Source organism: Saccopteryx bilineata, chromosome 7 (genome assembly GCF_036850765.1).
Source record: "Saccopteryx bilineata isolate mSacBil1 chromosome 7, mSacBil1_pri_phased_curated, whole genome shotgun sequence".
Classification (NCBI taxonomy): domain Eukaryota; kingdom Metazoa; phylum Chordata; class Mammalia; order Chiroptera; family Emballonuridae; genus Saccopteryx; species Saccopteryx bilineata.
Genome location: NC_089496.1, coordinates 100,842,924 through 100,868,178, shown reverse-complemented (window position 1 = coordinate 100,868,178; position 25,255 = coordinate 100,842,924). Strand labels below are relative to the sequence as shown.

At 45.8% G+C, this 25,255-nt stretch overlaps 1 protein-coding gene across 18 annotated transcripts in view; it reads left to right on the top strand.

Moving 5' to 3' along the window:
- Positions 1-25,255, top strand: part of ABLIM1 (actin binding LIM protein 1) — a 279,086-nt gene that overhangs the window by 235,318 nt on the left and 18,513 nt on the right. For 12 of the 18 annotated variants that reach the window (XM_066238282.1, XM_066238281.1, XM_066238283.1 and 9 more), the window contains 5 exons: positions 7,885-7,962; positions 8,678-8,833; positions 12,490-12,525; positions 12,938-13,067; positions 24,034-24,138. In XM_066238282.1, the coding sequence (XP_066094379.1) occupies positions 7,885-7,962; positions 8,678-8,833; positions 12,490-12,525; positions 12,938-13,067; positions 24,034-24,138 (505 nt within the window). The remainder of the gene's footprint in view (positions 1-7,884; positions 7,963-8,677; positions 8,834-12,489; positions 12,526-12,937; positions 13,068-24,033; positions 24,139-25,255) is intronic. The other 6 variants (XM_066238279.1, XM_066238269.1, XM_066238280.1 and 3 more) reach the window with 1 other exon arrangement.

Here is a 25,255-nt window from a genome sequence, read left to right as displayed (position 1 = left end):
GAAGTGGCTTTTTCTATAGTTGTCGGAGGTTCTGTCCCCTGTAGTATACTTTATAACTTAAATAGTGTTCTGTTTTATCAGCCAAATCCTATAACCAGGTGATAGGTTTTCATGACTTGAAGAAAAAGACCACCATCAAGTGCAAAGTATTTTGGGTTGCCCCAGACCCTTAAGTTTAAAGAGATATAGCACATCTTGAACGTGGTGAGTTAGACGAGAGAGAGATCTGTCTTCAATAACTTCTCTCTCCTTATCCTATTATTCAAAAGGGACATCTGATCTTAATTATCCGGCCAGAAATATCAGTGAAGTCAACCGTAGCTCAATCACAGAAAGCTGTAAACAGCTTGGGACCTGACAGAGAAGACATTGGACAAGGTCCCCTTCACTGATTGGCCAGGGAACAGCAACGCACCAGAGCCTTTAAGAAGCCTGAAAACACCAGAGCAGTTTCCAAGTTGCACAGATATATTTTGATTTTTTATATACAGTGTCCTGCACAGCAGCTCTTGTCACCAGATAAGTGTCAGACACTTTTAGTTATCAGATAAAGTGACGGTGCTCCCAGAGGGACATTTAGCACTCTGTGCCCCTGAAGTCAGCCCTGGTTCTGTTGTAGAAGAAAGTCAGGGACCTACAGGAGGAAAGTCGTTCTATTATCCTGAAATTGCTCTTTCTTTCCTCTTGCCAAATTATAAGTAAAAGAAAATGATGACAACAGAATTACTGAAAAAAAATAAAAATAGAAGCCATATTCTAGTTTTGGTTACTTGGAAGAGTTTTATGTGAATAGCAAATTGTATCTATAGGTAAAATTCAGTACTGAGCATTTGTAATCCCTGTTGTCAGTCATGGTGGACAAAGCACATGACATTCCCAGGACCGAATTTGTGATAATTCGAGTGGATCACTGGCTTTCGTTCTAAAAGGGGGCTTCTCTGCTGTGCCTTTGGAGGCTCGAGCATGAAAGAGCTGCCATGCACACTGGGCGTGAAATGTTTGTTTCTTTTGAAATTAACATTCACCTAGTATAACATAAGCACTTTCAAACCTATAATCCAGGGTTGGGCAGAAGTAGGCTTCCAGGTGTGTGAGGACATAAAACACAAAGTTCTTTCTTATATTCTTATTTATTAATCATTGTCTTATTTTCCATATGAAGAACTATAATCCTATGTTTGCCAGCCTCTGTATACAAAATACCATGTGTGTATTTTGGGGGGGGGGAGCTAACCAGGGCCTTATGTATGTCTAGAACGAGGAAGTAATGTCGTTGGTGGTGATTGTTTTAGTAGGTCACTACATACACCACGTGCTGCTTTATTCCCAGCTTTTACTTGGTTCGAATCTCTCAACCTCTGTGGTCTTTACAGTCCACCAGGATGTAAGATTTATATACCAGAAAGGCAGGGAGGCCTCTCGGCCATGGTGACGGCGGATGGTATTTGCAAAGTTCTCCAGAGAAAAGGGACTGTGCCCATGAGCCCCTCTGATTCCTCTCAAACAGATTCCTCTTCCCAAAGGCCTTGATTTCACCCTCTCCTGGCTTAGGCGTAAACAGTCAGCGCACACAGATTTTAAAAGGGCCCCTTCTTCTGCAGCCGTCACCGCCTTGTCTAGTGAACTTCCGTGGACACGCAAGGCGCGCTCTATCAGCCTGAGCAGCACTTTGTCTAAGGCTTTGTCCATCGCCCTATGGCTGTCGTGGCCCCGTAGGTGTTCGTAAGAGCTTTCCAGTCTGGTTGCCAGTTGCCTCTAGTTTCTCTCCCTTCTTAGAGCATGGCTTTGGGTGAATGCGAATTAGATGAAGTAGTCACTGCATCCGGCTCCTGCTGAGTGGCGGGAGGGCGGGGCAGCAGAGTGTCTCCCTGCACGCTTCAGGGGGCCCGGCGTGCCGGTGGCCCATAACTGAAAGTACATGGAAAATGCCGTTTCTCTGCATACTCGCCAGGCAGAGCTCTGGTAAGTTATTTTTTTTAATGGTCAAGAAGGACAAGAGTTGGAGTGGAAACATATCTCTTCAATGTCACTTTCGTTTTGTGACTGTGCCTTCTGAATGGTGGTAGGACTGGTGGCCAGTGTCAGGGCATGGGGCAAACTCAGCGGAAAGATCCAGAGCTTTTTAGAAAGACTTCATACAGAAAACAAAAAAGACACGCTTTTTCAAGCATCTACTGTTAGTGACCAAATGCCATTTTTCTTCTCTTCCCCCTTAGAATGCACTACTTAGCTAGCCTGCCGGTGAGACTTGTCTTCTCTTTTTGTTTTTTCTTTCGAGGACTATTAAAAAAGCTATTGAATGAAAAGCAAGTATTAATACTCAGTGATTTTCTGGGGAAATAAATGTGGGTCACAGGGACCTCTTTTTCAGGGGAGACAGTGAGGACTGCCACATACATCTAGACGGCTCTTCCTGAGGCGCCTTTCCTCCTGTTGACAAAAGGCAAATTAAATGATTTGGCAATCTTATTTGAGAGTCACACTCAGTCTGTAATTCTTTCTATATCTATGTGTCTGCTCCATCCCTCCCTCTGCCCTTTATTTCTTTTTCTTTTTTTTTCTTTTTCTTTTTTTGCCAAAGAACTGAGTTTCTCCAACTATGTTTTCAAGTTGGTTTTATTCTGTAGAGCTGAAGGAAAAGGTGCTTAAAGGAAGTAAGTGAAGTGGAGATGCTTTCAAGAGCTCAGTCACAGGTCCTGTTTCCTCTCTGTAAACAGAAGCAGGTAAACCCTTAGGGATAAATATTTGAAATGATCATCATGTATAATACAGGCAAGAGAGTAATTTTGTTCATCATAACATTCACAGAGGATTCCAGAAGCAAAGGCTGTTGACGCATTGGGTTAATGAGTTCATCTAGTAACTACTGGGTCACTGTTGTAAGTCTGGGTATCTGAATAGGTTGAAATAGTAATTTAGGTTAAATAATTGCACGTAAGGATTATCTCCAGAATATGGGTCATCTACAGAATTCTGTCACAGCCCAATGCAGTGACATAGAGTTAAGTTAATGGCAAAGAAAGGATTTGAAAAAGGAAAAGCATGTCAGAAGGTTGTGCTTTTCAGATTGAGATGAGTTTCAGTTTGGGTGGATTTGAGCTGCTCTGTTGGAAGACAGCTCTGGGCCTTTTGAATGTTTGACTGATAGACTCTCAGTGAGTTATGTATTAATTAGGAGGAAAAAATACAGCTAGAAGGATAAAAAAGGTTCATTTAATAATAAACAAAATGTTGGTTTCAAATTCGACACGGTAACATTCTAGATGTTTAGGATTGAACTGTGAAATTCCAAACATTTAAGATTAAAATAATAGTTCAGTTTTTAAAATATTTTTATTCTCTTCATAAAAGAGAGAGAGAGAGAGAGCCCTCTCTAAGCTCTGCTGACTGAGCAAATACACATTGGGAGCCGTGAGGGACTGTGACAAAAAGCAGGCCTTCCATTGTGTGCTGTTTGAGCCTTGAGCACAGGTCTAGAGGCAGCAAACCAGGAACTGTCCTGGCAAAGACAGGCCTGTGCAAGGTCTTCGCCATACTGCACGGAAGGACATTAATCACTAACACTGAGACCTAAACAGGAAGTCACTCGGGAGGATACAGGATCATTTTATAATATCGTTCTCAAGAAGGGGAAGGCCATTTTTCAACTCCAGGTGGGACTGCCGCCCCACAAACTGTGATAAATTACTTAACGTTTCTGAGCTCTGCTGGGCAGGCACCCAACTGTGGTCTCTATAGAGAACCCTGGGGAAGTCTGGTCTGCACAGCCCATGTTGGAAGGGACTGTCCTCTCCTGAGGAGCCAGACAGAGTCAGTGCTGTCCTTTGTTATTTAAGATTAACTGGATAAGAAATCCAGTCTAATGTCAAATGTCTGGAAAATGCTGGGAACTTGTCATGTGCCAGGCAAGGTACTTGAAGCCTTATAGGTATTGTTTCATTTGTTGCTATGAAGTCAGGGCTGTTTGTACCCTCTCTTCTACTCTATAAATGAAGAAGTTGAAGCCCAAGGATGTCCAAAAAAAGAGAGAGGAAAAAAAGAGAACTCATGTAATGTCACGCAACCAGTAGAGCCAAGATTTGGACCAAGTCACTTGGCTGCAAAGCCAGCCTTCTAACCTCACCATATTATATTATAGAGTGCTGGTTTATCCCATTATTTCATTTAATACAGGAACACAAAGAAGGGCTATACGTAGTAAGAAAATAGGCAAGCAAGAATGTAACCTACCCATAAGCAAGATGTCCATGGAAGTAAGCTTTACAGTGTGGTCAGGAGGTCAAAATGAAGCAGAGCATACAGTGGTGAAGGCAATGGAGGTCTCTCGGTCCCCAAGAGACATCATGAGCATTTCTCAAATATCACAAAGTAGTCTGAAGACGCACATGGCCGAGTGCATGATCTCTCTAACAGGAGCCAGGGCATTGGTAGATTTGGCGAACATTGACTTGACCTTGCAAACGATCTAACCTTGAAAATTATATCAATTGAAAGTGATTCTGATCTGAAAACCTTGAAAGAATCAAATGGGACTTGACAGAAACTCAGGTTATTGGATAGCTCTTCAGACCTTTAACACAACAATACTAGTGAACGAAACAGATGATTGTGCCTGAGAGCTGGTGTAACTCGCTGGGTCCTGTGACCCAGGGAAGGAGGAAGGTAGAGGGAGACCAGGTTGAAACAGGCTAGTGCAGCCAAGGGACCTTTCCTTTCCGTGGAGTTCATTCCCGAAGAGAGAATTCAAGGTCCCTGCCGACGTGCTGCCCCCGTCTGTGTCGTGCATCCTCCAGCTGTGTTCCTGTGAGCAGGCGCAGTGCTCGCCAGAACCAAACCCTTCAGAGCCGCCCCAGGCGCATTGTTACTGGGAAGGCAGCGAGTATCCCTGACCCACATTTGGCAAAAAAATCAGGATGAGTGACGTGAGAGAGACCCCAAAGCTCAGTGTGCACTCAGTTATTCACACGATGTCCTAGCAGCTTTTAAATGAAAACAGGCCTTTGTCATAGCAACACCAGTAACTGAAGCCATCTGACTGTCCTGCGTCCTCTCCTACCCCACCCAACGCAGTCGGCCAGTGCGGGGTTCTCACCCTCCCGACACAGTCAGCTGGTGCGGGGTTCTCACGCCTCCCGGACGCAGTCAGTGCGGGGTTCTCACCCTCCCCCCTCCCCAACGCAGTCAGTGCGGGGTTCTCACCCTCCCCCCTCCCCGACGCAGTCAGTGCGGGGTTCTCACCCTCCCCCCTCCCCGACGCAGTCAGTGCGGGGTTCTCACCCCTCCCCGATGCAGTCAGTGCGGGGTTCTCACCTTCCCCGATGCAGTCAGTGCGGGGTTCTCACCTTCCCCGATGCAGTCAGTGCGGGGTTCTCACCCTCCCGATGCAGTCAGTGCGGGGTTCTCCCCCTCCCCAACGCAGTCAGTGCGGGGTTCTCCCCCTCCCCCTCCCCAACGCAGTCAGTGCGGGGTTCTCACCCTCCCCCCTCCCCGACGCAGTCAGTGCGGGGTTCTCACCCTCCCCCCTCCCCAACGCAGTCAGTGCGGAGTTCTCACGCCTCCCGGACGCAGTCGGCCAGTGCGGGGTTCTCACGCCTCCCGGACGCAGTCAGTGCGGGGTTCTCACCCCTCCCCAATACGGTTGGCCGCTGTGGAGTTCTTACAGATCTAGTGGCAATAAACCGTTTTTAGTTTGCAGGCTCTTTTTTTGGGGGGGATACTTGAGCTCAATATATTTCTTTATTTCCACCTCATTTGTCTCATAGCTATGTTTCAGGGAAGTAAGTGGTCACAGTTACCTTATTCTGGGGGGGGGGGATTTTAGTGCAGGGAATAAGAGCCTGGGCTCTGTGTCCAGGGTTTGCCCATCTGTGTGCTGGGAGGACGCATACTTCTTCCTCATCTGGGAAGTGGGACTGATAGCAACCTACCTCACTGGGGCCACTGCGGGGATTAAATGAGATCATGCCTGGCGTGGGCCGGCCACATGGTAAGCGGGCAATAAATGTTAGCTGCTGTTAACATTCTTGTGTCATTACTTAAGAGGTTTTGATATTGGGTTTGGCAGATAGGAGTGCCGGGTTACTTGAAGCAGAGACCTGCCTGAAGTTGACGAGTATCCCAGAGAGGTGCCGATTGCCTCAACTTCTCCAAGCGGTGGCATCTCTTTATAAAGAAAGGCTGTACGTTGTGTCACTCCCGTGTTTTGATTAGGAAATGGATCAAATAATTGGACTTTTTGGGGTAGAGTTATCATGTAAATCCTTTCTTTTTTGCTATACTCAGAATTGGGAATTTTCTCAGGTTGAGATATGCCTGTCATTAGAAAATCGTTTCTCTAGAAGGAAATGCTTGAATGAAGCAGGTCTTGGGGAGGAGGAGCAGATGCCATGAGCCCGGCGCAGGTCCAGTAGAGCAGTGTGAGCTCCCCAACCTCCCCCACCTGGTATTTCAGAGATGACAGGGTTGACAGAGACACTAGCCGAGATGATTGATTCTTCCTGTGAGAGTGAATGAGGCTAGTCACTGCCGGCCTTCAGCTGGCCAGATGGGTTGGCTTTTCACTGTTCAGATGTGAGTTACATAGTGATACCTCACTGTTAGAAGTTCTTTGGCTCAGTTAAATTCATAGTCAAGGTGCTGAATGTCGGCAGCAACAGTTCCAAAGGGGGAAAGGTCCTTTTCCTGTAGTACAACTAGAAGGCATCTTCTCCAAGGAAGAGCCGTATAGGGCAGGTCCTCCAAGGCCACGCCTTGGGATTCTCAGAAGAGCTTTCCAGAATGTGCCCCTGAGGTAGGAGACAGTTAATCCTAGTGTTTATATCCCCCCGGCCTGCCCCCTATCAACACAGGGGGCTCTAAGCATATGTTAAAGACCAGTTTCTTTTATCTTCCCTAGTGGCTGACCACTAACCTTACTTCAGTGCCTCTCTCTGTGGTTAGACCCAAATCATGTAATTAATATGAGTCAAGGCCACAAACTGAGTATTGTTCAACTTAATACATTCTAGTTATTCTAGTTTATTCCCTCAGCAAAAATAGAAAATCATTTTCATATACCGTGAAAAAATAAACCTAATGAGGACAGAGACTATAATTAAAATTAATGAGGAAGCTAGACATGATTCAAGGAGACCAATACACATGAAATTATAAGTTTTATTCATGAAGGGAAAAATAAGGAACACACTGTAAGAAAATCCCACCAGGGGAACCGACTCCAGATTGAAAGATCAGGGAGGGCTTTTTTGAGAAGGTGATAGTTACGCTAAGATTGAAGGAGGGGGGAAATCAACTAAGTAAAATTGGGATCAGGGCAGTTCAGACAGAGGGAAGAGCAAAGATGAGAGCCCCAGGACATGCACCACATTCCCTGAGTGATGGTGGCTAGAGTGACAGGAGGGAAGGAAGGCGGGGACAAAAATCTGAGGCCCGAGAAGTTGCAATTTCATTCTAAGTGGGCACTGAAGCCAATGCAGGACGGTGACAATCCAAATCATGTCCTTAAAAGATCTGTCTGACCACTGGGTACCAAGTAGGTTCAAAGAGGGCAGGAATGAAGGCCGGAAACCCACAGAGGAGGGTGTCGTAGTCATGGAGACGCAGAGTCGGTGACTGGGGATGGTGGCCATGCAGAGACAAGAGCCTGTCTGTAGGTTACAAGGAAGGAAGGTAAAACAAAGAGCCCCGAGTGCATTTCTCACAGCTGATTGTGTCACTGGTTCTCCTTGACCTTTCTCTGTACATTACATGTTCCCTTGTTCAGAGAAGTTACAACTTTTTTATTTTTAAAAACCAGCTTAGTTTTTAGCAAAGCGTAGGGACTTGGGCCAGTCTTGAATCTAAAGCCATGGTTTGAAATCTTAGAAGTCACCGTTTATTTTACAGCCTACCAGAACTTCCTCTGAGAGCATCTATTCCCGACCAGGCTCCAGTATCCCCGGGTCCCCAGGTCACACCATCTATGTAAGTATCAACTTCTGGAAGAGACACTTCCGGGACAGATAAGGTAACAGATTGTAATAGCGGAGAGGATACCAAAGTCAAATAGTTCGAAATGACTTCTGTTCCTGTGATGAGATCCAGTTTTTGTTTTTGTAGGTGAGCCTTCTCAATTGTGTTCTTCTTCGGGTCCTTAAATGTATCCATGCAGGTGACCATCAGTGGAGCGATCAAGTAGATGACCCATATAGTGCAGTAAAACGATGCAGGACTTAGAAAACAGTCATGCCTTGTTTGCATATAGATATTCAGGGATTAATTATGTGCTTTATACTGCTGTAACTGAGTGTTCTTAAATTCTGCCCAAAGGCGTTTAAATATTTAGTTTATTAAAATTCAGTTCTTGTTGTTAGCCATCTGGGAGTATTTTCTGACCATCTGTTTCAGTTTTCCTACTCTGCACTAAATTGAGGTAATTATCCTAAAGGTATACAGGCTTCTGTACTTGACGAATTCTGCACAGGCTTTTTCCTAAGCTTTTGGTGACTTATGTTTTTGAATGTGATTAATGTGTGATGTAAATAGGCAACTTTCTAAAGAGTTTAGTGGTGCTAAGCAAAGTGTTTGGGGTTTTGGTTATCTTTAAGGGTGTCACTTTTTAAGCAAGTTCTGGAAAGTACAAGCAGTAGTTTCCCTGATATGAGACGGCAGAGTGACTTGTCTTTCTGTTCTTTGCCAGGCAAAAGTGGACAATGAAATCCTGGACTACAAGGATTTAGCAGCCATCCCCAAGGTCAAGGCCATTTATGATATCGAACGTCCAGATCTTATTACCTACGAGCCTTTCTACACTTCCGGCTATGACGACAAACAGGAGAGACAGAGCCTGGGAGAGGTGAGACGTTCCCAGAAGTGCTGAGTTGTACAACAGCCTACTTGTCTGTTGTCACACGTCGAAGAACTTCCAGTTGGAGTCCAAATAAGTCAGAGGGTCTTGTTCATTGAACATTGTTTGCAGCCTTCCGTACCAGGTTCTTGGAGGGACTCAAAACCTATCCCTGCCCTCAGGATGCTTCAGAGAGGTAGGCGAGTGCTGAAACAACAGCAAAGGATGAGTAAGAGTTGGCACCAGGTTGCAGGATAGAGGAGCCGGCATGCTGAGAAGGAAGCCAATGGGGTCGGGAGAGTGTGTGAGCTGCACAGGAGGAATTAGGGGAGGGTCTCCTGGTGGGGACAGCGGTGAGTGGATCTGGGACTTGGGGCAAGCTGAACTATATTTATGGGAATCCTGAAGAGAGAGAGTATACCCCTAAATTTTGACAACTGCAGTTTTTAACATGGTAAGATCATTAGGATGTACAAAAATAGAAAAAAATAGAGATAATGGTGCCACAGGATAATACAGGAGTATGGGCCAGGTTTTTAGAATCAGACTACCTGGCTTAGCCTGGGGACTCTGCATGCTGGTTGTAGGACTTGAGCCATGTGACAACCATTTGGACTCTAGTTTCTTCATCTGTAAAACAAGATAATGACAGAATCTTCCTCATAGGGTAATAGGATCAAATCAACTATCAACTAAAGAGATATATATATATATAATATTTAGATGATTTCTTATCTGTGAAAGCTAATAAGCTAATTTATATTAACTAATCTATTAAAGCAATTAGCAGAGAGACAGAATTGTGTGCTGAGCTGGACCAGGCCTCTGGGCCGTGTGATGTCTCCCCTCCCCCACCCCCTTTCAGAGCTGGGATTTCCTGTTGTCACCTCCTACTCAGGTCTCTTGGGCTCTGGTCTGTTCCCTCCAGCCTCTACCTCTGCCTAAATATTTTATTCCCTCTAAATTTTTCCCCCTCTTATTTTTTAAACTTGAATTATCTATAGACTAATTTGAGTCCACTCAGATATATTACTCAAGTGACAGTCTGAAATCAGCCATTCAACCAAATTTGAAACAGGCTGTAAACTATCTGTAACATCACACAGTGCTCTGAGATCTTAGAAGAAAAGGCATTTTTTAGAAGAAAATGCAGTGATTTTGTTTACTATATTCGCAATTACATATCTAATATTCTCTTTATAATTATATTCATATTTATTTATAATTATAATATATTGTTTCATTCAGTTATTCATTCATTCATTCTCCGATTTGAGTTTTACTCCAGAAAATAACCTTTGAGCAGGGAGGTGGTATCCGTTTTCTTGTAGTACCACCTAGTGGTCACATAGCTGTAGCTGCATCTGCTGCCGCTCAGATGCAGGTTGACTGGGGTTATTCAGTTACCACCCTGAAGGAGTTAATAGGGGAGAAAGGGCAAAGGAAGGTTCCTGAAGCAAGTGCAGAGAGGCTGATCCTGGAGAAAAGTGGATGGGAATGTTTTTAGTGTCTGAGTCCTGCAATCAAGGGGGAAATGAGCTGCTTTACGGCAGAGGTCTGGAACCTATGGCTCGCGAGCCAGATGTGGCTCTTTTGATGGCTGCATCTGGCTTGCAGACAAATCTTTAAGGAAAAAAAAACATTAAAAATATAAAACATTCTCATGTATTACAATCCATTCATTTCCTACCGCTCATGTTCATGGTTGTGGGTGGCTGGAGCCAATCACAGCTGTCCTCCAGGACAACACCAAATTTTTATTAGCTAGTGCGTAATGTACACAAGTCGTTGTACGGCTATCACAGAATTACATTTTAAAACATGTGGCGTTCATGGCTGTCTCAGCCAAAAAGGTTCCTGACCCCTGCTTTATGGTGTTTAGGGTTTTCGGGCGTTTGTTTCTGCGCGTGTCCCCGTGGCTGCATTTTGGGCAGTAAGACATAACTCTAGAGTTTAGGCTTTGAAGTATGAACATTTCTGTGTTTGAAACCAGACTGATAGTCACCCACCAAAAGCTGTTGGGAAAATGACATATTTCAGTCTCCTTACCTGTAAATTCAAGATAGTAATAATACCTGAGAGGCTTTCTTTTTTTTTTTTTCTTTTTTTTTTCATTTTTCTGAAGCTGGAAACAGGGAGAGACAGTCAGACAGACTCCCGCATGCGCCCGACCGGGATCCATCCAGCACGCCCACCAGGGGTGACACTCTGCCCACCAGGGGGCGATGCTCTGCCCATCCTGGGCGTCGCCATGTTGCGACCAGAGCCACTCTAGCGCCTGAGGCAGAGACCACAGAACCATCCCCAGCGCCCGGGCCATCTTTGCTCCAATGGAGCCTTGGCTGCGGGAGGGGAAGAGAGAGACAGAGACGAAAGCGCAGCGGAGGGGTGGAGAAGCAAATGGGCGCTTCTCCTGTGTGCCCTGGCCGGGAATCAAACCAGGGTCCTCCGCACGCTAGGCCGACGCTCTACCGCTGAGCCAACCGGCCAGGGCCCTGAGAGGCTTTCTGTAAGGACTAAGTGAAATATTTAGATTAGAATCATGCCAGGCACATGGTAAGTGCTCAAGAAAAATGCTGGCTGCTGTCACAATCAGCACCAGCACCGTTTCTATCAAGGAAGCTGGAGTGCAGGAGAGCCCGGCAGGCTCTTGCGAATTCGGAGGAAGGGGCAGATGCTGACACTGGGGCATCTGCCACTGGCTGTGCTCTATGGAATGCTTTGATGGCTCTTCACTTCTGCTTGAAATCATTTTGCATTTCCTTTGTAAACATTTCATTCATTCATTTAAGAAATGCTTGTTGAGCCCCTCATGTATGCCTGGGACCGCTCTATTCACTGGGAGTATGCAGTTGTAATGAATGGAGTCCTAACCTCACGGAGCATGCAGCCGAAAGTGCACTGCAGATGATAAATATTCAGATAGATGCTTTTACAGGGTGATGGTGCTATGAGGACAGGTGAAACAGAGTCAGGAGAAGGCACGCCAAGGCTGGGTTGCTACTCTAAATAGCAGAGTCACGGAAGGCGCTGTCTGGTTGTACATGTGCATAGAGGCCTCACTGAAAGTGGGGAGTGAGCCCTGCTGGCGGAGGGGACAGAAAGTGCAAAGGCCCTGAGGTGGGAGAGGGTGTGGCCCATTGATGGCCCCAGGGAAGCCAGTGTGCCTGGAAGGATGGAAGCCCGAAGGTGAATGGCGGTGAGGTTGGCCAGGCCACCAGGGTAGGATGCCACAGACATGGTCATTAGAGGCCTATTTTAGTCATCCAACTAGTTTATATGATTTGCTGTGATTTTAATTTAGTCAATAATCCTGTTTACAAAATTCTGTTTCAGTAAACACGGTAACTCAGAGCAGCAAGCAGCATAGTTGCAGCAGATAAGGGAAACAATTCTGACTTGGCTAATCACTGAAAGCACCGCAATGTATTTACCGAAACCATGGCTCCTAGGCAGAAACATGTGCCACCATCAGCTAGGAACGCCGTCACGGGGGGCCAGTCTGAGCCCCACCCTCAACTTACTGGCTCAGAAGACAGGGCCAGGCAAGGGGTCCTGGCTTGTGTATTTTCAATAACATTCCCAGGCAATGCTGATAAGCAACGCTAATTACAACTGATAAGTTAATAAACATTGTGATTTCTTATTCTCTTTTCTTCTTCTAGTCGCCAAGGACTTTGTCTCCTACTCCATCGGCAGAAGTAAGTGCCATTTTTGAAAATCACACTGGGTGGAAGCGGGGAGTTACTTGGAATTTGGGGGACAAGACGTTAAGTAAAAGAACAGGAAATCCGTGGGCAAGATTATGGTGCATGTAGGACTCCTCACATGTAAGCTATGTCTGGAAGACACAGCAGTCAATTGCCCGTTTAATGGAGACCCGCGCCTCTGAGTGGTGGGAGAGGGATTGCAGGGAGTGAAGCCGGTTGTCTCATCACAGGACTCTCTCCCCTTACCCGTAACTGATTGATCGGAATCCTAGCACACTGGAGTATCTGAAATGGCCCACAGTGGTCATGCCATAGTGGTTATGGGATGAACTTGGTATCCCTTGAACGTGACGCTGGCCCGAATGCACGCTTGCGCTCACGCTCTCTCGCGCTGTGTTTCCAGGGTTACCAGGACGTCCGGGACCGGATGATCCACCGGTCCACCAGCCAGGGCTCCATCAACTCCCCCGTGTACAGCCGCCACAGCTACACGCCCACCACGTCCCGCTCGCCCCAGCATTTCCACAGACCCGGTAAGAGCTGCTGTTCCCGGATTCCCTCTGTGTGCTGATCGGGGCGCTTCCGTGTGACTCCCCCATCACTGATCGCTGGCTGCCCAACACATACCCCTCTTTCGGAGAAAAAAGAAAATTCACATCCAATTCTAGTTTATGTTATATTTCTTTTTGAAACAGAAGGTTATATTCATTCTGATGTAGTAAATAATTACAGTTTACAGGAAATGACTGGCAACAAATGATTCTTTTTTTTTTTTTTTTTTTTTTTTTGGCTAACACATGGTGTTACCAAGCATGCTTGGTTAAGCACCTTCTAGAATACAGTATTGTATAGAGTCTCAGAGTTGTATATAACTCTTATGATCTGCTCCAACCCTAAGATTTTGAATCAGTCTTGGAAAACATAAAAACATCAGAGATGTATTGTGGTAGAGAACATGAAATAGTAGAGAATTTCAGCTGACCTTCATCTGTGCAGAATTTGAACCTATTAGTGCGTGTGTTATATGTGAAGTAAAAAAAAAAAAAAAAAGGTAATCCCAACCCAGATCCAGAATTCCCCTGAGAAATGGATTCGCAGAGGAAGAGTTGGACCTTCTAATCAAACTTCCCTTCACGCTTCTTGCTTCTGCACTAGCTGGTGAGGACAAACTCCTGTACATGCTAACTTACTTTATAAGATAAAACCAAAGGAAATGAATAAAATGTAAAAACGACTGCAATCTTTTTTTGAAATCCATAGCATTAATGCTTATAGAGGATTGCGTTTTAATTATCTGATCTTTCAATGATATATAGTTTTCTCTAGGCCCATAAATATTTACTCAGTATTTGTTGAGTTACACTAATTTTGCTTTTGAGGTTAATAAGAATTTTCAGGAAATGAAGTTCTTTTCATATACAACTAACATCATTTCATTCATGCCCTGGATCAGGGTCTGGAGTCAAGCCCTTGTCTATCTGGGTGACCAGAAATCCTTTAAGCTGCCACCCTTGTGTGTGGGTATATTGCTGAGGTCACTGGGACCCCAGCCGTGACCTTGTCCGAATGACATGGGGTTGCCGGGAAATTGCTCCCGAGACCTCTGACTGGCGAGGGAGCGGTCAGTCTGGGACAGTGTTTCCCTGAAAGGTCACATCCTGATGGAGCACTAGCAAGTTTTCATCTGTTCCAGTCATGGGTCTAATGTCAAGAGCCTTTAGAACATTCCCCATTCTAAAGATTCCTCCTTCTCTCCCTTCACAATGTACTGCAGACAAGGGGGATGCCAATTATTAGGGTTTATAAATATTTTTTCCACTTTTGTGAAGTGGAGCTAGTGGGGCTCTGACCAGCACCTCGAAGTACCCACTCGGTGAGTTCTGGATGCCGGGTGACAGTGCACGCACCCTGGGCCGGGCTTGGGCTTGTTGCCCATTGTTCTTCCGCGAGAGCAGGACTGCCACTAGCCAGCCATTCTCAGGATCTTCCTAAGTTCTTTGACACCCAGGGAACACCAACAGGGTTTTGTTTTTTTTCTACATAAGCAGAGTAAAATTAAACTTCCATTGGGAGAAGTTTGCAGCTTAAAAAAAAGAAAAAAGAATCTGACCCTTATAGATCACTACTTCTTTCAAGGTTCTTAAAATGACTGTCATAACTTTTACCCTTGTGTTTCAGAGGGTTTGGTTTGTCAGTTGCTTTTTGAAAACAGCTATTTGTGGGTCTAAAATGATGTGCCCAGTACTGGCTGACCCGTAGCTGGTGTGTCTTTCTGACAGAGGGCGTCCTGCTAAAAGCCATTTATTCTCGGAGAGTGACTCTGTGCCGACCCGAGCCTGTGTGTTTGCAGATTCTCCCCACGCTGCCTAACCCTTCGCAGGTGCTTTCTTAACCCTTTCGCTTTCCTCCTTTTTCAGACTCCCGATTAATGGTCTTTATCACCCCCACCCACCCCCAGAGCGATGCCGTTGGCCCTGTTCCTGTGTTGATTTCTGTTCTTCTTCTCTGTTTCCACCTTGCCCTGCCCCTGGCTCCCTGCCGCACAGAGCTGCTGTCTCCTGGTGTGCAGAGGTTGTCCTATCTGCGCACCAGCAGCCTCAGCTCCGCCCACAGCGACTCCCGCCCCAACTCCCCCTTCCGACACCACGTCATTCCCCATGTCAAAGGTAAGGAGGCAGGCTTCTCAGGCAGCTCCCCTGCATAGTGGAGATTTATTAGCACCCTGGGAAGGCTAATAAGGTGTATCTCCAAGAGTTAGCTCCGGGCTTCCGACCTCTCAGCATGCCTGCGTGTGCCATGACCACACCTCACAGTGTCTTAGAACTGGCATAGCCTCTCTCATTGGGAAGAATATGTCACTTCTAAGGGCTCTTGGTGAAGAAACAGGAAGTATGTTGAAGACCGTCAGATTTATTATCTACTCCTTAGGGGAATATATATTATTATTTTGTTTTTCTATGTGGCAGAAGCAAAATATAATATATAGTCGGGGGTTTTTGCCTGGTTTGAATATGTGATATGGCCCAGCAAAACCCAAACAGTATTTAGCAACAGATATTCAAAAGTTGTCTTAATGGTGATAAGCCTCTTAACCGCTTAACAATGTTAAAATGTTTGGACGGTACAAAAAAGATGTCTCGGTTTGAGCCAACTCAGTCCCCTTCTTTTGACTTGTCCTGATTTCCGCATGATGGAGGAGGAAGGCTTTGCCTTCTGTTTTCTGTTCCTGCCCCACGTCCCTGCTCCTCTCTTTGTGGCATTCCCACTGTTCCTTCATTGTCCGTTGCCTCCGTAGCAGTCCTCGGTGGGGGCTCTTGTTCCCCTCCCTGTGTTGGGGAAGCCTATTTTGTTAGGGAAAAAGTAAGTGTGAGCTCCCAGAAAGATGCTAACTTTCTCCATAGTCTTGATTCGAACCAAATAACCAAGGAAAGGAGCTGACAAAAGGGAAGTAACTGCAAGCGCCGGCATCTTTAGGGGTCTTAAGCCAGTTCTAAAGGATGCTAAGCCTGCGTGCCAAGTGCACATGCCACGGACACTTCTCTGGCGTAGCCTAAATGTGGTTGTATTTGAAAGACCACCTGCAGTCTACCCCAGCTGTTGTTGTTTTGGTTTTTTTTTGCTCACTTGGATTTTTTGAGCAACTAAGTCCTAAAATACAGATGTATTGCCCTAAAAAGCATGCAGTCATCTTATGTGTGCTATTTTGGTATTTCCTATGCTGTGAAAATAATATTGCTGACATGCTATGGAAGACAGTTTGCTGTTAGCAGAGTCTTTTTCAGTAGATGCAGCACTTCCTAAAATTCTTGATAGCTTATTTAAAGTGATCATTGCTAATGAGTGTTTTGGAGGGGGAAAAAAAGGCCCCTATCTAGATATTAGGATGATACTTTAGACAATGCTTAAGAACCCATAAGAAGTTATTGAAAAAACCTGAGAGTTTTATTTTTTTTATTTTTTTTTTATTTTTCTGAAGTTGGAAACGGGGAGGCAGTCAGACAGACTCCCGCATGTACCCGACTGGGATCCACCCGGCATGCCCACCACAGGGCGATGCTCTGCCCCTCTGGGGCGTTGCTCTGTTGCAACCAGAGCCATTCTAGCACCTGAGGCAGAGGCCACAGAGCCATCCTCAGCACCTGGGCCAACTTTGCTCCAATGGAGCTTGGCTGCAGGAGGGGAAGAGAAAGACAGAGAAGAAGGAGAGGGGGAGGGGTGGAGAAGCAGATGGGTGCTTCTCCTGTGTGCCCTGGTCGGGAATCAAACCCAGACTCCTGCACGCCAGGCTGACGGAGAGTTGTATTTTAAAGAGACTTTAATATAGAAGCCCTTGGCCAAATCAAGATTTTTGTCTTATTTGTTTGTAATATATGCAAGAGAAAATAATATTTTAAATTCATCCGAGTAAACTGTCACATTTGGTTCTGTCTCCTCTTTCAGAAGAGATACTTTTTTGTAGAATAAAAAAAAAGGTGTCATTTGCCCTATTTGAGTTCTACAAAGTTTGTACAAATAACACATCACAAAATATCAAGACTGACTGACCGCCTTGTGTCTGTGAGAAGCCTTAGGAGAGATGGATAGGACACCCAGATGGACACTGGAGTCTTGGGTTTGACTGTTATCTCTGTCACTCGCTAGCCATGAGACCTTGGATTGTTGACCCAACTTTGCGAGTGTTGCTCACCTCATCTCCGAGGTCATTAGGGCGTGTGAGGTCAAGTGCCCTGGCATGTGTAAGCCCTGAGCTTACGTCCCTCTTATGTGCCCACTCGGCGGTGCTCTTCAAGCACTTTCCAACAGTCCCCGTGCCCTTCTTGGCATCTCTGTGAAGTTGGCCCAGAACAGAGCTGGCGAGCTCAGGCCATGGTTCCGTGACCCAGCCAAGGGCATCTATATTAAAAAGTGGGAGCCCCTGGAGCAGACCCCAGGCCTTCTGATACCTCATCCAGAGTAGGTGTGTGCATTTCAGTATAAAATATACACTGAGTATAATTTTTAGAGGAAACTTTTATTTTCCACCTCTTTTTAACTAGGAAATCACATTCTGATCGAGGGTAAGACAGACAGCTACTTCAGTCCTGTAAATTACATAATTAACAATGTCTTCCTTTTCCATAGAAATAGCAAACGGTTCTGGAAAAAAAAGTACAGTGCCTCTGTCCCTAAATGTGGTGCTTTATTTAAAAAATATGGGTATACTTTCACTCTTCTGTTTTTAGTCTGAATTTGAAATTTCAGACACAGTCAGATGTTATAGATTTAAATTATAAAAAAAACATTAGGCCAAAAGAAATGAGCATGACCTTGAACTGATACTTAAAAAGCCTCTAATAATCTCTGTCCCATTTTCCTTTCACCGGACACGTGCCTATAGTTTGTTCATATGAAATAGTTTACATATCTTAGAGGGAAAATACAACATGCATCACATTATATGTACAATACATGCTCCATATTAAAATGTGATGAGCTTTTTTGCTGAACTACAACATGAATCATGGAGACTTTGTCTATTAACTATATTGCTTTAAAAGCCTATTATAGTTGAGTGGCTTAAATGCTGCTTCTTCAAAGAATTAACCTCTTAGTTATTGTGAAAAAAATATGTGGGCCCTGGCCGGTTGGCTCAGTGGTAGAGCGTCAGCCTGGCATGCAGAAGTCCCGGGTTCGATTCCCGGCCAGGGCACACAGGAGAAGCGCCCATCTGCTTCTCCACCCCTCCCCCTCTCCTTCCTCTCTGTCTCTCTCTTCCCCTCCCGCAGCCGAGGCTCCATTGGAGCAAAGATGGCCTGGGCGCTGGGGATGGCTCCTTGGCCTCTGCCCCAGAAGCTAGAGTGGCTCTGTTCGCAACAGAGCGACCCCCCCCCCCCAGGGGCAGAGCATAGCATCGCCCCTGGTGGGCAGAGCGGCGCCCCCTGGTGGGCGTGCCGGGTGGATCCCAGTCGGGTGCATGCAGGAGTATGTCTGACTGTCTCTCCCCGTTTCCAGCTTCAGAAAAATACACACACAAAAAAAATGTGTATCCATTTACACGGAGGGTGTCTCCATCCCTTAGGGCCATTAGAGAAACACATGGAGTAGAGTATTCCAGGTTTTCCACATCCCTTCATTTGAACATGTTTTTTTTTTTTTATCGTGGAGGTGGTGTCAGAGGAGTCTTTAAAATAAATGTAGACCTTGAGGCTCCCAGGGTAGAAGGACCATCTCAGGAATATGTCGCTAGAAGTAAGGGGCCCTGGCCAGCCTGGCAGCCTGATGCCCAGCCTCCCATTGTCCAAGTCCACTTCCTGGTCCTTATTCCTCATGCATGTAGCCCAGGCCCCCAGGGGCCGTCGAGCTGAGGATGCCTGCATGGGTGTGAAGCCGAGATGCACATCACAGGCTGGCTCCATCCATCGGCTTCCCCTTCCATTATCCATAACATCTGTCCTGTTTCTGGCTACATCTTCATGTCTGTTTTCTGACCTTCCTCGCAGCCTCATTCTACGCTGGTCTGTCATTGCTGGAGTGTGGGGCCGAATGCATGCCTGGAGATGTGGAAAAAATATTTTTGCTTTGTTTTGAGGTCTGTGTGTGCTGTATTTTTCTGAGTTTCTCTTCCCTCTCCTTTGAAATACTGTTAGGCGTTCCGTTCTGTGTCCGTGAAGTATAACTCGGATGGGTTGCTCTGGCTCCAACAGGTATTTGACACTTGCCAGAGGCACCCATCAGACTTATTGATGTTTTAGACAAGAACAAGCAATCTTGAAACTGCCATGAGATTCTCGATGCTGCCAATTTTAAGGTCCCCTTTATATATTTCTTTATATTTTGGAATGTGACCACGTAGGGCCCAGAAGGCTGGACAGTGCTCGGCTGGTTCCCGCTGCAGACACAAGCACGGCCACGGCGAGTTAGTGCTTGTCTTAGGGTGTGTCACTCAGAGGCGCAGGGTGCCAAACAGAAGATTGAAAGTCAGGGCAGAGCTTTTGAGTTTGTTAAGTAGTACAGTGAGCATCCTACAAGTGAATGATCCTCCAAGGACTGAAAAATTGGCTTATTAGGTTGACATGGAAGGAGCTAAAACTGAAGAAATATATATCATATTTATATGGTAGCTTCTCATCACCATAGCTAAGATCACTAACAACTTAAAGTGAACCAATACAAGGATTTATGTAAAGGAACAAAATAACTGAGTATGACATATACAATATTATATGATATATATACTATTACATTTTTTGTCAACAGTATCTTAACTCTGATCTGATGATGATGATGATGATGGTGATGGTGATGGTAATAATAATATTACCTTCTTTATAGGCTATTTCATCTGATGCCTCATACAATATCTTACCTAAGTAATGAATCAAGCACAAAAATAACCTTTTAGGGCCCTCATCAGTTACTTCCTTCCAGGACAGAGTTAAAAGTTTTATCACATAACGATAGGGTATTCAAGTGAGCAAAATTGAAACCAGCAAAATTGAAAGAGAGTTTTTCTTTTTCTTTGAAAAATGCCAAAATTTCATCATGCCTTTGGTATTTCAAGAACGTGGTACCTGGCAACATTATGTATGCCGAGACCTGATTCCCAACGAGCCCTAGTGACCTGTGGAAACCATATTACACAGAATCACTTAGGTGTATTGCTGGTTCCCTCTTTACCCAGCATTTAAACATGTTTTGTGGGGGGTTTTAAGTGATTATAGCATTAAATCTACTTACAAAGACTTGAACATACTAGTGCTTTTTCCAGGAACTAGAAAAAGGTCAGTGTTTGTGGAAGATAGGTGGCCAAATAAAGCACTATTCCCAGCGGGGGCCGCATTCAGCCAGAACGCCAGAGAGCTGTCTTACGCCATGTCTGAGAAGCGAGGGGCTTCTACGGCCCCTCGCCCACGGAGCATCTTAATGCTGGAAAGATTCTTAATACTTGGGCAAATGCCAGTTCCAATAACCTTCACCTTTGAGCCTCATCTAGGCAGATAGCTGTGTATGTGCGTGACACTGGCGAATAATTATCAAAACAAACAATGGCGTTTCCTCTGGTTGAGTATTATAACCAGAACCATGCAGACGTTTCCCTGAAGTATCTGATGCTGCACCAGCACGGGGAGGTTGCAGGGGCAGGGGGAAGGGCTCCGAAGCCATCGCCGCCATGCCGCCATGCCGCCAGTGCACAGGGCCTCCAGGGAGCGTCTTCAAAGGACAACGTCCAAAAAAGCAAGGAAGTTGAGTCTCTCCAGAAGTTCTTTTGAGAATAGCCCCGAAGAATTGTCCTAGTTTTCAATCATGGGTTACTCTTCTGAATTAATTGCTCATGTTTAGAGGAGTCAAGAATTCTTCTGAAATGAAACAAATCCGGATTATTAAGGATCGGCTCAAATGGCAAAGTTATAAAAACGAGATGCAGGCCCTGGCCGGTTGGCTCAGCAGTAGAGCGTCGGCCTAGCGTGCGGAGGACCCGGGTTCGATTCCCGGCCAGGGCACATAGGAGAAGCGCCCATTTGCTTCTCCACCCCTCCGCCGCGCCTTCCTCTCTGTCTCTCTCTTCCCCTCCCGCAGCCAAGGCTCCATTGGAGCAAAGATGGCCCGGGCGCTGGGGATGGCTCTGTGGCCTCTGCCCCAGGCGCTAGAGTGGCTCTGGTCGCAACATGGCGACGCCCAGGATGGGCAGAGCATCGCCCCCTGGTGGGCAGAGTGTCGCCCCTGGTGGGCGTGCCGGGTGGATCCCGGTCGGGCGCATGCGGGAGTCTGTCTGACTGTCTCTCCCTGTTTCCAGCTTCAGAAAAAAAAAAAAATGCAAAAAAAAAAAAAAAAAGCAAAAAAACAAACAAACAAAAAAAAAAACGAGATGCAGTTGTGATCCCATTGCTGCTTTGAGTTCAGAGAAAGACAGGGGTCTGTCCCCACAGCGGTGCCCATGGCGGGAGGCCATAGCTGCAGGGTGACAGAGTCGCCTTCTTCTGTCACTCAACTCATTCACAGACTCTTACGGACGCTCGCTCTTGGCCAGGCGCTGAACTGAGCACACAGAGAGGAAGGGGACCTAGTTCTACTTCTTCCTTAGATTTAAATTGGGATTTTCTTCTAAACATACACTGTATTCTCCCTCCCCCTGCTGGCCTCCACCAGTGTTAATGATACTCATTTTTTCTCGAACATGAACTGGGTAATTCTCTTTAGGAGAGTGATAGATAACAAATGAGATAATTTTTTTTTTTTTTGAAATGAGTTTTTTAATAGGTCAGTAGTTTGGAGTGAAGCTTTATAATTTTTAGAAGCTAATATATGACTTAAGGAATAAAGTCTGATTATAATATATTGGGAGCTAGATGCTCAAGTGACTTGAGGGAAAAAAAGAAAAAACAAGTTTCAGAACATGATTACTAGGAACCTAGGATATATATTTGATCCAGTTCATAAGTTCAGCTCTCATACCTGAAATATCTAACTGCCCATTTGGTATAGATCTGCACTCTGGTTACCTAAAAATCATGTTGAGAAAATTAAAACTATGAAACCTGTTATTTTTAAACTCTAGTGATTGACATCTTTCATTTTTTTGCTGGCCAGATTTAGAACAGTTTGACCTACTTAAAGAAATTGGTTCTTGGACATCTAAGGCCAATACCATGTTAGCCGTCAATTAGATTTCATTTTTTAAAAAACTGAAAAAGACAGTGAAAAAAGGCCTCAGCTTATCTTCTGTTTTTTGAAAATCTGTGATTTATTGATTTATTTAAAATTGCCAGCATGAATAGATAAATTGGCCTTCAACAAAATTTAAAACTTGTGTTTCAAAGGACACGATCAAGAAAGTAAAAGACAACCATAGACTGGGAGGAGATATTTGCAAGGCATACCCCTAGAAAGGACCGGTATCCAGAACACGCAAGGGCTGCCTACAGCTCAGTCATGAGAGTAATTACATTACTCACCATTACCTTCTGCTAGGCCCGCATCTGCTGGGTGTTCTTGGGACAGGCGTTTGCCCAGGTGTGGGGAAGGAGGACAGTTTAGGACAATAGTGGATCTCTTTCTGTGAGTCTCAGCTCGTCCCTGCCACTCTCGTGGTCAGGAGGGGATGGCGGGCTGTGGGAGCACTCAAGGCTGCTGCAGCCAAGCCCCGGCCGTGCCTTCCAGACCCTTCCCCATCCTCTCCTCCGATACACCGTGCCGTCCAGACCCTTCCCCATCCTCTCCTCCGATACACTGTGCCTTCCAGCCCCTTCCCCATCCTCCCCTCCAAAACACCGTGCCTTCCGGACCCTTCCCCATCCTCTCCTCCGAAACACCGTGCCTTCCAGCCCCTTCCCCATCCTCCCCTCCGAAACACCGTGCCTTCCAGCCCCTTCCCCATCCTCCCCTCCGAAACACCGTGCCTTCCAGCCCCTTCCCCATCCTCCCCTCCGAAACACCGTGCCTTCCAGCCCCTTCCCCATCCTCTCCTCCGAAACACTGTGCCTTCCAGCCCCAGGCCTGTTGCCCCCACCCACTCCAGCCCTTGCACACCTCCCTCCTCGCTGCCTTCCAGCCCTCCGGGGTCCAAGCCTGCCCACCCTCTGCCCACCCCCTGCCTGGCCAGCTTACCCTTCCTGCCACGCTCAATTCTAGTATCTTTCTGTCGCTTTTCTGAAGACTGAATGGTGCCCACATTTACCTGAGTGTCGTCATTTTCCACCTACCTCTGAGTAAGCTATGACATGATATTATATTTATGTGTCTTAAGTCTGTCTCCTTAGGTAGACTCTGAGCCCCTTGAGGGCAGGGACTAAATCTTATCCTTGGTCCTAGCTCAGGGCATAGCCATAGCAGGTGGTCAAGAAACATTTCACTGATGCAACCATTAGACTGGGTGGGGCCTCATCTTGGAAGAAAAAGGTGGCAAGAGGTATAAATGGTCCCGCAGGACCTGGAAGAACAGGGTCTGACCCATCTGGTGTATTTCAAAGCGAGGAAACAGAAACATGGGCTGCAGCAAAGGCATTTTGTGTCGCTGAGGGGAAGGACGGGGTGACCACCCCGGTTCCCAGACTCAGCCTTCGGTCCAGAGAAATGCGTTCCGATCGCCAGCCCCTGCCATCATGCCTGGGAGGGATTGCGTCTGGGTTTGCATATCCCACCCCTCCACATGCTTGGGATTTCACCATCTAACAAGAGGTCCCGAACCATTAGCAAGTGCCTCTCCATTCCTCTTAACGAACCGCCACCCCCATCTGACCAGCGTGCTGCCTGCTCACAGCCTTCAGCCACGTGCCATTGGAATGACGCGTCTTCCTGCTGGCTGCTTTTACCTGGTTACTTGAACTCAAATCTCTTTTTCGGAAAACTAAACCTTGTCTCACCTTCGCAAGCCCAATCGATAAGTTGAGTTTGTTTCTTTCGTTCCTCCCTTTTGGTGTCCCTCCTTCCCGTTTGTTGGTTTGAAGTTTTTATTACGCTCGCTTTGATTTCTTTCCTGCTGTCCCTTCTCTCATTTTGTTTTCTCCATTCTTCTCATTGGAGGCAATGAGCCGTCCAGCGGCCGGAACTCCCCTCTCCCCCACCGGCCAGACAGCCGCCCTCTAACTCCAACTTACGCTCAGGCCCCTAAACATTTCCATGTTCCAGGTAGGAGCTGACACGGTCTATGTCATGGTGTCCTGTCACAGTGTAGAATGTAGCCTTGTCACCTCTGTCTCGTCTCCATTTCTCATGCTCTTTAAATTGGGATGCACACAGTTGACAAAGTCTAAATTGCAGGATCTGACCTGGTGGGGGGGGTGGCTTTCAGAAATTTTGTATGTAAAATGCCAGGATTGTATTGAAGGTTTAAGTTCTCTCAATTTTTTGTTTGTTTATTAAGGGGCATGGGAGGCAGTGAAGGAAGGAAAATTGAGTTGTTTCAATTTTACTAACATTTTAATTTTACCTTTGTATCAGTGGCTTCCAAGATATCACACTGTGGTTTGGTGTCATTGACTAATTATCGCAATGGCAACATAGTCACTTTTTCATTCTAAAGAGTGAACCACAATGTCATTCCAGCATGCTTTTATGTTGCCTATTTGTCTTCACTGTGGAGACGTTCTTTGCTGAAAGAGGTTTACATAAAATGGGATAGATTGAGTGGTCTTTCCTTAGTGTGCAACTAACCAACCACACCCCGGAGCCTGCAAAGATCTCTTGCAATTTAGGCTTGGCGCTTGCAAGCTTTACTCCGCAGTCACAAGCCCTTGCTGCCCCAGCACAGACAGTAATTGGCCACCCCAAAACCGGAAAAATCAGAACCCATCAATATTCATAATGTTTAGGGTCAGTAGTCACGGTTTTATTTTTCAATGGGAAGTACATTGTTTTTGCTTCTTTTAGTTACTGGAAGTGCTTTAACCGTTTACCCATTATGTTTGTGATAGCATGCATATTTGAGATCTGTTCGTATTTTTTTCCCTTTGTATTCCAAACTGACCTAATAAAATGAGAAACTTCGGTGAGATTCAGGCCACTAAGATGGGACTGCCTTACACAGTTGAGCGCCCCCCCATTTTGTTTTGTTTTGTTTTGTTTTGTTTTGTTTGTATGAAGAATGTACCACCAAGATACAACGCCCAAGGTCCTGGAGAAACAAAGCTTTTGAAATATCCTGAGTATTTGCACTCAAAGGGAAATGGTAGTATAGTCACACAGGGTCCTGTGTAAATATCTGAGTAATATTTGGCATCACTTGTCTTTTTTTTTTCCTTCCAAA